The sequence below is a fragment of the Antechinus flavipes genome, chromosome 1 (genome assembly GCF_016432865.1).
Source record: "Antechinus flavipes isolate AdamAnt ecotype Samford, QLD, Australia chromosome 1, AdamAnt_v2, whole genome shotgun sequence".
Lineage (NCBI taxonomy): Eukaryota > Metazoa > Chordata > Mammalia > Dasyuromorphia > Dasyuridae > Antechinus > Antechinus flavipes.
Genome location: NC_067398.1, coordinates 116,411,149 through 116,426,570, shown reverse-complemented (window position 1 = coordinate 116,426,570; position 15,422 = coordinate 116,411,149). Strand labels below are relative to the sequence as shown.

General features: G+C 37.6%; 1 protein-coding gene across 2 annotated transcripts in view; it reads left to right on the top strand.

The window, feature by feature from the left end:
- The window catches only part of GSG1L (GSG1 like), a 365,420-nt gene that overhangs the window by 81,882 nt on the left and 268,116 nt on the right, over positions 1 to 15,422 (top strand). For both annotated transcript variants that reach the window (XM_051988348.1, XM_051988336.1), the window contains exon 2: positions 1,606 to 1,653. In XM_051988348.1, the coding sequence (XP_051844308.1) occupies positions 1,606 to 1,653 (48 nt within the window). The remainder of the gene's footprint in view (positions 1 to 1,605; positions 1,654 to 15,422) is intronic.

Genomic DNA, 15,422 nt, shown 5'->3' with positions numbered 1-15,422 from the left:
CACAAAATAGAAAATTTTGATTATATCAAATTGAAAAGTTTTTGTACAAACAAAACTAATAAGATTAGAAGAGAAATAATAAACTGGGAAAACATTTTTACAGTCAAAGGTTCTGATAAAGGCCTCATTTCCAAAATATATAGAGAATTGACTCTAATTTATAATAAATCAAGCCATTCTCCAATTGATAAATGGTCAAAGGATATGAACAGACAGTTCTCAGATGAAGAAATTAAAACTATTTATAGACATATGAAAATATGCTCCAAATCATTATTAATCAGAGAAATGCAAATTAAGACAACTCTAAGATACCACTACACACCTGTCAGATTGGCTAGAATGACAGGAAAAGATAATGGGGAATGTTGGAGGGGATGTGGGAAAACAGGGACATTGAATACATTGTTGGTGGAATTGTGAACACATCCAGCCATTCTGGAGAGCAATTTGGAACTATGCTCAAAAAGTTATCAAACTGTGCATACCCTTTGATCCAGCAGTGTTTCTACTGGGCTTACACCCCAAAGAGATACTAAAGAAGGGAAAGGGACCCACATGTGCCAAAATGTTTGTGGCAGCCCTGTTTGTATTGGCTAGAAGCTGGAAAATGAATGGATGCCCATCAATTGGAGAATGGTTGAGTAAACTGTGGTATATGAACATTATGGAATATTATTGTTCTGTAAGAAATGACCAGCAGGATGAATACAGAGAGGACTGGCGAGACTTACATGAACTGATGCTAAGTGAAATGAGCAGAACCAGGAGATCATTATATACCTCAACAATGATACTGTATGAGGATGTATTCTGATGGAAGTGGATCTCTTCGATAAAGAGAGCTAATTCAGTTTCAATTGATCAAGGAAGGACAGAAGCAGCTACACCCAAAGAAAGAACACTGGGAAATGAATATAAACTATTTGAATTTTTGTTTTTCTTCCTGGATTATTTATACCTTCTGAATCCAATTCTCCCTATGCAACAAGAGAACTGTTCAGTTCTGCACACATATATTGTATCTAGGATATACTGTAACCTATTTAACATGTAAAGGACTGCTTGCCATCTGGGGGAGAGGGTGGAGGAAGGGAGGGGAAAAATCGGAACAAAAGTGAGTGCAAGGGATAATGCTGTAAAAAATTACCCTGGCATGGGTTCTGTCAATAAAAAGTTATTAAAAAAAATAAAATGGGGATATTAATACTACCTAGTTCTCAGGATCAAATGAGATAATAATTGACTTTGTGTAGAGCCTGGGACATAATGAGCACTTTATAAATGCTATCTATTATTATGAGTTATTATTACAAGATATAGACTAATATGAAGAGGAGTGTAAGATAAAGTTGGGGGGTTAGATTTGAACCAAATTGGGGAGGTCTTTGAATACTAGATTAAATGTCTTCCTTGCAAAGGGTATTTAGGCTAGAGAAAGTAGAATGTGCTATGTGAGGATGGTAATTAAAAGATATTATCTAGATTAAAGACCAAAATCAGTTTGGACTGACCATAGCCTCCTTGAGACCAGGGGATACATGATAGTGGGAAGAGACAAAAAAATGGAACTGTCTAAAATTAATCTTTTTTTTTTTTTCAAAGGTGAAACATGCCGGAGTTTTATTGACCTGGCTCCCGCATCAGAGAAAGGTAAGAGGTATCTGAGTTCCAGTTTTCAAAATGAGCACTGTGATCCTCTGTTGGGAGAATCTCTCCTGAGTTAATCTCCATATATACCTATATTCTTCCATATCTTATTGTGTCTCAAGGTGCCTTCATCTTAAATAACTGTCATTCCTCAGAGGATCTGTCAGAATTGTGAACATCACACTCCCCATTTCCATGAGCTCTTGGTTCTGATTAGCCTCATTATACCAATCCAGTACAGCCTTGTTGTATATCTTGGTATTTCTGACCTTTATCTTTCTGTCTGAAACTTCAGGAATAATTGGTATGGCCAAGTTACCTTGTCAAAAGGCAGACAAAGACAAGGGTATATGTCACTGATTGGTCATCTGTAACATTCACATTTCAAAGTCACCTTTTCCAGTTAAAAGTTAGTCATGCAACTTGGATCTTGTTGAGAAAGAAAGGCAGTGCATAAGATTAAAATGGCAAAAGTAGATCTCCAACATTGACAAATGTGTTGTTTCCAGTACATTCATTTAGAGTTTTTCTTTGTATCCAACGAAGTAATTTCCAAGCTAAGGAATTAAAGATGGGTCTTTTTTTTTTTTGGTAGTATTTTATTTGTAATATTACAAATACATGCAAGCAATTTGATATAGATTAAATATGTATAATTCTTTTAAAAATGCCATATTCATCATGCTAGACAAGAAAAAATATGGAAAAAAAACAAGCAAACAGCAACAAGAAAAAGGTGAAAAACTTTGTTTTGATCTACATTCAGTCTCCATATTTGTATTCTTATAAATTTGAATTAATTTTTGTACAAACAAAATCAATGCAGATAAGATTAGAAGGGAAGCAATAAAATTCGGGGAAAAATTTACATGCAGGGGTTCTGATAAAGGCCTCATCTCTAAATACATAGGAAACTGACTCAAATTTATAAGAATTCAAGCCATTCTCCAATTGATAAATGGTTAAAAGATTTGAACAGACAGTTTTCAGATGAAGAAATTAAAGCCACTTCTAGTCATATGAAAAAGTGCTCTAAATCACTATTAATCAAAGAAATGCAAATTAAGACAACTTTGAGGTACTAATTCACACCTCTCAAACTGGCTAAGATGACAGAAAAAAATAATGATGAATGTTGGAGGAGATGTGCATTGTTGGTGGAGTTATGAATTGATCCAACCATTCTGGAGAGCAATTTGGAGCTTTGCCAAAAGGGCTATCAAACTGTGCATACAAACCAGCAGTGTCTCTACTGGGCCTGTATCTCAAAGAGATCATAAAAAAGGAAAAAGGACCCACATGTGCCGGTAGAAGGGTTTGGCAACTGATTGGATATGAAAACTGAGGGAGAAGACAGCATTTAAGAGGAACATATAGATTTCAGAAATGGGAGACTGGGTGATTGTTGGTAACACCGACAATTGTTGGAAGGAGAAGCACATTTAACAATGATCAGATCTTGGGACTTGCTAAGTCTAAAGTGTCGATGTGACATTAACATCAACTACTTTTCTCCCTTCACTTTGTAAACTGGTGGCTTTCTTTAAGGTTCATGTGAAACTGAGAGCCTCTTGAGTCTGCTCCTCATCTCCAGGACTCTTAAGAAACTTGCATTTTAGAACTCATGCTCCTTGAAAAGACTTGAGCCAAGAAAAGAATTTAAAAGACCTATCCCCTATATTTTGAGCTTTCCAGAGCCTTGCTTTCCTCTCTTAGCTGCTCTAGAGTTCTGTCAGTGCTGGTCCAAATCTGGCAGAAAAATACATGTTTACGTTCATGTATCTGCCCTCATAAATAGGAACCTTCCATTCCTATTCTCCTGCCAAGGGAAAAAAAAAGTAAAGGAGTTTGTCTATAGGTATCTTTCAGGACTTGTAATTGGACTCTTAAGACTTAACAATAATGCCTAAGTCCTTTAAGCTGTGTATGTAAAACTGTTCAGAAGGAATTTTATCTGAGTTTGAATTTCTGGGTTTTTCACTAATTTGCTTAATGACACAGAAGAAATGCATTATTATTATTTTTTATTTTATTTTGTTTATTTTTATTATTATAGCTTTTTATTGACAGAATATATGCATGGGTAATTTTTCAACATTGACTCTTGCAATCACTTCTATTCCAACTTTTCCCTTCATTCCTTCCATCCCCTCCCCTAGATGGCAGGTAGTCTTATACATGTTAAATATGTCACAGTATATCCTAGATAAAATATATGTGTGCAGAACCGTACAGTTCTCTTGTTGCACAAGAAAAATCGGATTTAGAAAGGTAAAAATAACCTAGAAAGAAAAACAAAAATGCAAACAGTCCACACTAATTTCCCAGTGTTCTTTTGCTGGGTGTAGTTGGTTCTGTTCATCACTGATCAATTAGAACTGAATTGGATCCTCTCATTGCTGAAGATGGACAGATCCACCAGAATTTTCCTCATACAGTATTGTTGTTGAGGTAAATATTGATCTTCTGGTCCTGCTCATTTCACTCAGCTTCAGTTCATATAAGTCTCTCCAGGCCTTTCTGAAATCATCCTGCTGGTCATTTCTTACCAAACAATAATATTCCATAACATTCATATACAACAATTTATTCAGCCATCCTCCAATTGATGGGCACCCACTCAGTTTCCAGTTTCTTGCCTCTACAAACAAGGCTGCCACAAACATTTTTGCACATATAGATCCCTTTCCCTTCTTTAAAATTTCTTTGGGATATAAGCCCAGTAGCAACATTGCTGGATCAAAGGGTATGGACAGTTTCATAACTCTTTGAGCATAGTTTCAAATTGCTCTCCAGAATGGCTGGATGTGTTCACAACTCCACCAACAATGTATCAGTGTCCCAGTTTTCCCACATCCCCTCCAACATTCATCATTATCTTTTTCTGTCATCTTAACCAGTCTGACAGGTATGTAGTGATGTCTCAGAGTTGTCTTAATGTGCCTTTTTCTGATCAGTAGTGATTTGGAACACCTAGAAATGCATTATTATTATTAATGATAATAGCAACAGATACACGCCACTTTAGGATCTGGAAAGCACTTTAAATATCTTATTCCATTTGATCTCAACAAACAACTCTGTTGGGTATTACAGATGTTACTGATTTTTTTAATTAGGTAGAAGAGGCCATTCTTTGCCTCATTTCTTACCCAGCCTTAATCACTGAATAGATGCTGCTTCGGTCAAACTGAGACCTGTTAAAGATCTCAGCTTAAAAAGACCAGGACTTCCCTTGCTTCCAGGGTCATTTCCAGTCATCCTGATCTATATCTTGACAATGGATCTAGTTGGTTCTGAAGGAGAAAGTGAGGTTGCTGACTTTGCCCAGCCCTTCCTCGCTTTGATCCAAATCACTTGCATGGATGGCTTCACATCCCTGATGTCATGGCTCTCTAGGAGAATGAAGGGCAAACAATAGATGTTACATCCTTTCTACAGATGAGGAAACACCAGTCCATCAACAAGCAATTATTAAATGCTCTCTCTCTGCCAGGCTCCATGCCAAGCACTGGGGATACATAGAAAGAGAAAAACATGAGAGGTTAAAAATTTCCTAGGGTCACTTAGCTAGAGAAGCAGGATCTGCTCCCAGATTTTCCTGATTTAAATCCAAGCCTCTATTTATTACACCACATTGCTTTTTATGACCATTTCCCTCAATTTCTCTGTCAAATATAAATGAGACCTAGACTAAAAGACTGAAGGTTTTTGGCGCCTGTGCTCCTCTCCTCTGTGGTCACAAGATCCCATCCGGCATAAGCAAACATCTGCTGAGCCCAGCAGGAAGAACACAGGCAGCAGATGTGGAATTCCTGATGCTTTTTCTGCATCACAGATGTTAAATTAGAATGGATCTAGAAGCCATATAGTCCAGTTCTCTCATTATGCAGCAGGGAAAGCGAGATTTGGAAAGTGGAATGAGTTAGCTAAGACCATGTCATGTTCTCTATGTCAGACATGGGTGTCTCTGCATATGGTAATCTCGGATCCAGGTGATCATTTTCTTTAGAGATACAAAATGCAGACAGAACTATGGAGAAACAAATACTTTTGAGATTCCTAGGAGCAGGCATTGGTGTCACAGTAGGGTACAGTATGTAGAGGGTGGTTAGTAGATTACTAACTGCTCTGATTGTCTCTTTGGTTCTCATGAAGCTCATGCATAAAAGTCAATGTAATTTTAATTCCTCAAGTACTCATCATACATCTGCTGTTTTCTAGGCACAGAAGGACACAAAGAGAAATTTAAAAAAGACTATTTTTACTCTCAGAAAATTTATATTCTCCTTAGGGAAACAATGTGTACTTAGATAATTTACACACTATATAAAGTATAAATATAAAATCTTTCATGGGGATGGAGAGGGACACGACTACCAATCACAAAGGGGATCAGGAAAGGTATCCTGTAAGAAGGGGCACCTACATTGTTTATTAAAGTAATCTAGATTGAGATAAAGAAGGAGAACTTTCCGGGTATTGGGGGATAGCATGTGCAAAAGGATAGATGTGTAAGATGGGATGTCATGTGTAGGAAACAAAAAGTTCTCGAATATGACTGGAATATAAAATTTATGAAGGGGAGTAATGTGCAATCAGTTAGGAAATATAGGTTGGAGCCAGATTGTGAAAGGTTTTAAATGTCAAATGAGAGTTTTGTAGAATGAGAATAAATTGGAATATGTTTAACTGGCAGTACTAGTTATTTCCACCTGTTTCCATTAAGACAAGGAAGATGTGAGTGGAGGATGGGGGAGGGTAAATACATAGAAGGGGTAAATACAAATACATAAAAAAGAAACAGACATAAAAGCAGGTTAAGTTTCACACCAAATGACCTTGATTTTGCATGATGCAGGCTCATGCTAAATGAACTCATAATAGATGTATTTATAAGCTATGTCAGTTCATTAATATATAGTGAGCGATATACACTTCTCACTTAATACTTTTGCCGGGTGGAATACCTTAGTAGGAGTTTAATAAATGCTTGTTGAATTGAGGTATACATATATACTTATGTGTGTGTATGGGTAGGAGAGAAAGACAGAGAGAGAGAGAGAGAGACAGATGGAGAGAAAGGGTAGAAGAGAGAGGGGGAGAGGAGACAAAGAGAAGCAGAAGAGGGAAGGAGACAGGGGAAGGGGAAGGGAGGGAAGGGCAGGCAACTTATAACTCCTGGTACTACAGGACTTGGAAGCCCTTTCCCTTGTCATAGAATTCTCACACACCTCTCCTTAAATGTAGTATTTCTGCTGAGCAGGTTGTTCTTTTAAGTTTCTCATGTCTACTTTTCTCCATAGTCAGCTCTCTTCTCTGCTGCCAGGGTTCCTATTTCTAGGAAAGGAAGGAAGGAAGTTTCCTTCAGTAACTTCTGTTATTACTTGGAGTATGTATTTTTTCCTCTTCAAGTGGGCTCTGAACTCTCTCCAACTTACTATCAAATGAGGTGCCTTTTTCTGAGTGGTAAATCCACCTTAGAGATATTTGAATGTTAGGGTGAGAGAACTCTTGTCCCCCCCCGGAACTTTCACAAGTGTACATGAGCTCATACTTCATCACACTCTGCTCTTATCCTAAGGACTTGGTTGCTTAAAGCCTTAATAAGAGAATGTCTGATTATGTACTTGTCCAATGAAGATGCTCCTTTTAATTCCATCAGAGAAAGGTATTTCCACATCTCAAAGGGATCCTGGACTGACAGATATTTTATATTTTATATTTTTATTTTTTTAAATTTTTATTTAATAATAACTTTATATTGACAGAATCCATGCCAGGATAATTTTTTTTTACAACATTATCCCTTGCACTCGTTTCTGTTCCGATTTTTCCCCTCCCTCCCTCCACCCCCTCCCCTAGATGGCAAGCAGTCCTATTTTATATTTTTTAATAGTTTTTTATTTACAAGATATATGTGTGGGTAATTTTTCAGCATTGACAGTTGCAAATCCTTTTGTTCCAACTTTTCCTCTCCTTTCCCCCACCCCTTCCCCCAGATGGCAGGTTGACCAATACATGTTAAATATGTTAAAGTATAAGTTAAATCTGACAGATATTTTAATAACTTATTTACATTCTGGGCTGAGTGAGATTGATCAAAGACCAACTCTTCTACACTTGGAAAAGTAAGTAATTGATCCTCTTGTGGGGGGATTTAAAGACCCCTTGCCTATTTTGGAAATGTTCAAATCATTTGGTAGAATGCCACAATAATCCTGAAAGGAAATCTCCTTTCTCTATCATTTAATAAACTGGACCATAATTAAGAAGGGAATATAGTGATGCAAAAATCTAGATTTTAAAACAATGCCATTTAAGTTGGATGAATCAGTTGACCAGTCTGAACTTCAATTCTGTCCATTAAATGAACTAGATGAAATGAAGGTCCTTTCCCAATTCTGATATTTTATGTTTCTATGAAGCTTCCAGAAGAAGCTAATGATTTGTTTAGAGTCATTCACATAGAAAGTAGTTGAGCCTGTGAAACCTGGCATTCAGTCTAATAGAAGAATTGGGCCTGATGAAATGGGCCATGTCATTCATTTTCTGTTTAGGACCTCTGCCCATTTTGAGGTACAGATCCAGTTTCTACTACCTAGTAATAAATTTGAGTTTGCCTGTAAAGCTAATGGAAAGGGGAGGCAGGCCCTGGCTGAGATGGATTTTGGATATTTACTTTAGCTTGAGACCTTGCTGTGTATGTGTGAATCCAAACCAGCTAGTTTGAACTGAACTTTAACAATAGTTTGACTCATCTATCTTACCTGTTTCCAAGTGAACTGGGGATTCCAGAAGCCTCTAGCCTGCAATTTTTGTGAAACAATTTCCAAAGCTTGTATGTTTCATTTATTTAATATTTCAGAAATGTGTAACAATATGATGGGCTCTGCAGCCACAATCTTGATTCTTGCGTGAATCATTTCTCACTTCAATTCCTATAATAGTCTCTTGTTGGTTCCCTTACTCTTTCCCTTCTACGCCTGAAATCGATTTACAATTCCACTGTTCACTTAATTTATTTAGTACATTTTATTGATTGATGTCATAGAACCAAAATGTGAATAGATCAGAACATGTTCAGCAGAAAAAAAGCAAAAGAGAAACTCACTTCCAAAGCAGCTCTATAGCTTGACAACAGAACCTGGTGGCAGGACTTCACAGGATTACTTCCCCAGAATGCAAGGTCATCACAGAACCTAGCATCACTGCAGAGTCCTGTTTCTATAAGAGAACAAGGATTTTCATCATTGGCTTTTCTAATTCTTACTCCTTTCTTTCTGCTGCTGCACCCCATTACTTTCAAGAAATCTGTTAGTACTACCTTATTTTATAGTTCTTTCCCAGTTCCTTTGTTTCAAAGTCTGCCTTGCCTTTCTGCATAAAACCCATAGAATCTGAGAGCTAGAAGGTAACTCAGAAACCATGTACAATAGCAGTCACCCATGAGGCAATGGAGTGTACCAGCAGGAACACACTGGACTCAGAATCAGAATCCAGGGTTTGTATCCTGGCTTTCTTCTTTACTAGCTGTGTGCCCTTAGGCAGGTCACATCACTTTTCTGGGCCTTAGATTCCTTACCTGAATAATACTCTTATTACTTACTTCCCAAGGTAGTTGTGAGGAAAACATTTTGTTAACCTTAAAGTCCTATTCTAAGTTCTTGTTAGTTTTATGTCTGGGAGAAATTCAAATCAGCCCATTTCTTTTCTTCTGTCACTAGATTGTAAACTCCTTGAAGGCAGGAATAATATTTTACTCCTCCAGAGAACAGGGTTCTCATCCTGATTCATCTTTGTAAGGAGTGATCTGCCTGCCTCAGGAGGTAACCCTAAAGGTCTTCAGTTAAGCTAGACAAACACTTGTGAGGGATATATATGGTCAAGGATATAAACGCAATATATATATTCCTTAGAAAGGCAGATTTTGAACAAGATGACTTCAAAGGGTCCTACAGATTTTAAGATTATGTGATCCTTTCATTGCTCTTAACACAGTGTCTCACACAGCAGAAACTCAATAAATATATGAACAAATGATCAATCTAGTTCATCCCCTTTATTTGGCAGTAAGGAAATGGAGACTTAGAGAGAATAAAAATCCTGCCAGATCATGAAGGTAGTTAGTGGCAGAAACTTGGACTAGAACTCAAATTTCTTCAATCCTGCTCTAGAATTCTTTCAATCATCCTGCAGTGATTTTATAATAGCTTTTTTATTTCTAAATTTCTAGATCCCTCTAATTATGAGATCTTATTAAAGATAATTAAATCCCAAGTCTAGTTGAGGACTGTTCTAAAGGATAACAACATTTAATAATTGCTTTGCTTGCTCTAATTCCAATTAGTCAAGATTATCTTTCAGGTAATTAGTTGTCTGGGTAATCTCACCCCTACATATTCTTACAGCATAGTTTATTAACTCTAAATAGTGACCAACTTTCATTTCTTAGAATAATCTGTTAAGTGCAAATAGAGATAATTTAAATTTCAAAATGTCTGCCTGATTGTTATCATAATACCATATCATAATACCATATGCAAAATTGCCCTGGACAACTGCCTTGCTTCGATTCAGGGGAATCTCTCTGAAGCTTAGGAAAATTATCAACTTTTGTAAACAGAATACAAGAGATTAGATGGAGAAGTGCCCTGGAAGGTCACCTTCTTTGTTCCCTGGTCCCCAGGACTGAATTCCTTTTGCTATAATTTCGCACAAATTTTCAAAACTCATTTTCTATTTCTTATGTGTCTTCTTTGATGGAGCATTCACTAGGGTCCACAATCCTCATATTTTGGTGAAAGGAATATCTCTTTTCGAGCTTTTGACTTCCTTTTCTGAATTCCACTTTTACTCCTTATCAGCCACTTAATCACAAAATCATTTCTCTCACAAAAAGGGTTCTGTCTTTGCCAATTTTTTTTTTTTGCATCTGTCTCCATTTTAACCTTCCTCCTGTCACTACTTTAAATCAAGCCCTCATTGTCTCTTACCTGTACTGGTACAATAGCTTTCTAAATGGGCTCTGACATCTGCAATCCAGGTAGTTGTCAGATTAATATTCCTAATGCACATGGTTTATTATGCCACTTCAATGCTCACAAACTTTGATCAGCTCCCAACTGCCCATTCCATTTCCTGCTGGGTTGTATTCATTGACTTCTTCCCCATTGCCCACATCTGGTAACTTCAACTCCTCCTACTTTTTCAGTTTTCTTTCAGTCTCCTTAAATTGTAAGCTCCTTGAGGGCAGGGACTATCCTTCCTTTTATGTATTCTATCCCAGTACTTAGAACAGTGCCCAACACTAGTAGGAAACTTAAATATTTATTGATTATTGACTTTTGACTACCAAATATAATGTTAAAACTCTAAACCTCGTATTCATGGCCACTCACACCCACTGAAAAGATACCTTTCTAAACTTGTTTTAAACGAATCCCCTGCCACAGACTCTATGACACACTTTAACTGGAAATTTTTTCTCTACTTCACATGACCTGCATTTCTTCTTTTTGTCAATGCTCCAAATGTTCACATTATTACTTATATCTTTGCTCTTCCATCCCTAATTTCTTTTTGTGAATGCCCTATACCCAAAAGCTCAACTCAATTGCATTTTTATAAGTCTTCTCTGATCCAAGTCATCTCTCCCTTATATCTCATGGTGCTTTGTACCATTTGCATTGTTCTGTGAAACTATTTTCTTTAACTTATTGCTTAATTAAGTTTAAATACACTTGGATCTTTTAATATCTCCTACTAAAGCAGCATGGGATTTGGAATCATGAAGACTTATTTTCATTTCAAATCCTGCCTCAGACACTTACTATGTGAACTAACCATTTGCCTCAGTTTCTTCTGTATAAAAAAATTGTTGTAAAAGAACCTGACAAGGTACTCCAGTACCTTTGCCAAATGGGATTACAGAGAATCAAATGTGACTGAAATGTCTGAACAGCAATAAAGGAGATTGTTTGAACTTCTGATCATTTTGGTAGTTACTTAAACTTCTCTTGAATTGTGAATTACTTTGGAATTTGATTTAAGGAATCTGTGATCAACTTGTTAGGAAGTTTTTCTTCATTACTAACCCTAAAACAAACTTTCTGATCATTCTTCTACCCTGGTAGGAATTCTTTAACTTTTTGGAGGTTGAAGACCCTATTGCCAATCTACCAATATTTTGTCATTCCATTCCCAGAACATTGCTTTTAAATGCATAAAATAATACATAAATTATACTGAAATATAGTTACCAAATTTTGTGAAAAAAAAAACAGTTCATGGCACCCAGGTTAAGAACTTTTGCTCCATAGATTCATTTATCTCTCTTTTGGCTTAATAATCCCTATAGAGACATATCTAAAGAGGGAAGGAAACAAACATTTATCAAGTGACTACTATGTGCCAGATACAGGGCTAAGTAATGTGAATTTGCAGGAATGATGTAAACTTTAACCAGACCATCCTGTCACTATTGTCAAAAATAATGTGAACTTTAAATGAGCCCATCCTGTTCCTATTGTCAATCTTATCACACACAAAGCAAGACTATATTCCTGGGACTGTCTTGCTAGCACATCTAAGGCTTATTCAACTGTTTCCTCATGTAGTTGCTCACATAGACTTAACATGCACATGACTTTCTCCTTGACTAGAACCCTCCAGAACTCCTCTCTAATCTTTAGATCCTGCCCTTATGTCCCCTTCCTTCTGAACTTTCAATTGCAGCCTACTTTTTCATCATTTTGATTTCTTCTATTAATAAAGGTCTTCCTATGATAATGTCTGTTGTGAATTTTTCATATTTTGAATTGCTCTCCTACAACCTGCTATTTCTTCACTGTGTTTTACAAATATTATGTCCTTTGACCTTCACAATAATTCTGGAAACTAGGTGCTATTTTTATCCTCATTTCATAGTTGAGGAAATTGAGGCAGACAATGTTGAGTCACAGTTCCCTAAATTGTCCTGCCTCAGTTTCCTTTTATTATTGTGCTTCAATTTCCCTAAATTGTCCTGTCTCAGTTTCCCTAAATTGTCCTCCCTCAATTTCCCTAAATTGTTTTGTCTCAGTTCCTTAATTGTTCTGTCTCAATCCCCCTGGTTGCAATTCCCCTTTCATGTTCATTAGGGCTGAGATAATTAGGGCTGAACAGATCTAGCCACTTTGGCATTCCAAAAGATAAAACTCCAGCTGTCCTATCTCAGATACCTAATTGGCATTCTCTATCTCTAAGTTCCAGACTTTCTATCTCTAGATGACTCTACCTCCTTTACTCCCAGTTTAATCAGAATTTATGGTACTACCCCTACCCTATTGATGATCCCTGCTTGGAAATTCCCACCGTTTACCAATGCTCAGACTGCACCCCTTGCTTTGTCTGCCCTGAAGGCTTAGAGCCATGTATAATTCATTGGAATCTCACATTCCATTCTGATGCTGAATGTTTTAAGACTTTAGCCCTGGGACCTTTAGTCCCAGAAAATCTCTCCCTTTCAGAAATCCAAATAAAATATTAAAAACTCTCTAATCTCTATCTTGCCTCAATTTCTCTGGAAGTACAACAAAGGCTATATGATTTTTCCTGGTTCACCCAGCTAGTAAGGATCTGAGTGGATTTGAATTCAAGTTTTTTAAATTCCAGGCCCAGTTCTCTATCACCTATCTGTGTCATTAAGGGCTTTATCATTTTTCAGCTGAGTTCCAACCTCTTTTTGGGAGGCAACTAGGTGTTACAGTGGATAGAGCACCAGTCCTGGCACAACTCTTCCCGAGTTCAAATCCTGACTCTAACCTTTAATAACTGTGTAACCTTGGGCAAATCACTTACCCCTGTTTGCCTCAGTTTCCTCAGCTGTAAAATGGACTTGAGAAAGAAATGGCAAATCACACCAGTATCTTTGCTAAGAAAGTCCCAAATGGGGTCATGAAGAGTCAGGCAGAACTGAAAAACAACAGATTTGTCCTTTCACTATGATAACCTAGTTTAATGCCTCCATTGGGTTGTTACTAGCATAGGAGAGGGTTGATTTAGGGACCTTTCATCAATTGAATCTCCCTGGTATACTTGATGAAATTACTAGATGTAATGGGGAAATAATAGAGTAAATGAGATATGAGTGTCCTCTGTTCAGACCTTGAGTAGTTTATATATGAAAAGAGTAGGAAAAAAGGTTGAAGATTGGTTAAGACTCCCTACCTACTCTGGTGCCTTTTTCTCCCCCATCTCACTGATGAATGAGATAAACTTTGTGAAGATTTCTCATAAGAATGTGGCCTTGATCTGTGCCCTAATTGTGACTTGAAACTTTTCAGTTACAAGTTGAACCATAGCTAAAAGGTACAGTATCAATTATCTCCTGTCTCCCCTCTTAATTAGCATTTAAGTACTTAATGGGTAAAGAACTTGTTATTTACTCATATTCTTTTGTTTCTGGATAGATTTATCTTTTAGGGTATAAGCCTGGACTTCTCCAGACAATGGGAGAAAAGGTAGGGAAAGGGGCTTCTGATTAGGGTCTATATAATCTTGTGTTTTGCAGTTTGCACTTTGCACTGCTTTACTGATGACACTTGTCTGTTAGGAGTTGACTTTTCTCGAGAAATCATAATAAATTCTTTTTGTTTTTATATCTTGAAGTCTCTGATTTAAATTTGGGTTGGGGTCATAACTGTCCTATACACTGATGTGGTGAATTGGAAGGGTTAAGAGTTTTAAAATGAATTAGTCAAACTTACTAGAATTGTGCTACATGGAAAGTTGAAAGAAGAGGTAGCTATAGAGACAGAACCAAGCTCTTTAGGGTCTGTTCTTTCTCTGCCTGCTGTGTTCCGCGGACAGAATCCTATGCTGTGGGTTTGTTGATACATGGAGTTGTTGTTGGGGGATGGGGAGGGGAGGAAGGTGGAGGGAGGGAGAGAGAAAGAGACAGAGAGAGAGAAAGAGACACAGAGAGAGACAGAGACAGACAGACACAGAGACAGATACAGAGACACAGACATAGAGAGAGAGAGAGAAGAGAGGAAGGGGAGAAGAGGAGAGGAGGAGGAAAGGAAAAGAGGGAAAGAAAGACAGAGGGAGAGGGGGAGAGGAGGAGAGAGGAAGGGGAATGAGAGAGGGAGAGAAAGAGATGGAGGGAGGGAAGAAGAAAGAGAGAGGGGACAAAAAGAGTGGGGAGAGCTAGAGAGAGACACAGAGAGAACAAGCACAAACACAAACCTGGGGCAAGGAACCTGCGGATGCTCCTGCTGAATCCAAGGAAAAGATTCTGTGTTTTTTTTTTTTCTTTTGAGGAAAAGGCATTGCAGCACCTTAGGCTAGGATTTCAGCTAGAGGCAATGATGACCACAAACAAGCATCCAGCAGTGTTCTGCAGAGACTGAGAGATCAAGGTCAGTGGTAGCAGAGCAAGGGCATCAATGACCAGCAGCATCAGCAGTATGAGTTATTCTCCTTGCACACACCTTGCCTACCTTAAACTGGACTCTTGCTGAGTAGATGACAGATCCCAAAGGTGGGACTCCTGCTGGACCTAAAATAATAGTTCTGTGTTTTTCAGTTCCTAAGTTTGGAAGTGAGCTGAGTCCCAAACTAAAAGCAATGGTGATGATAGCAAAGCAATAAATTAGGAGGAGCATCTGGTGAGATCCACAGAGCAGGGATTGGCAGAGACTGAAAAATCAAGGTCAGCAGAAGCAGTTCAGTTTGAGTTGTGAATTGATTTGCTTTGCACATGCATTGACTATTTATTTTCTCTAATT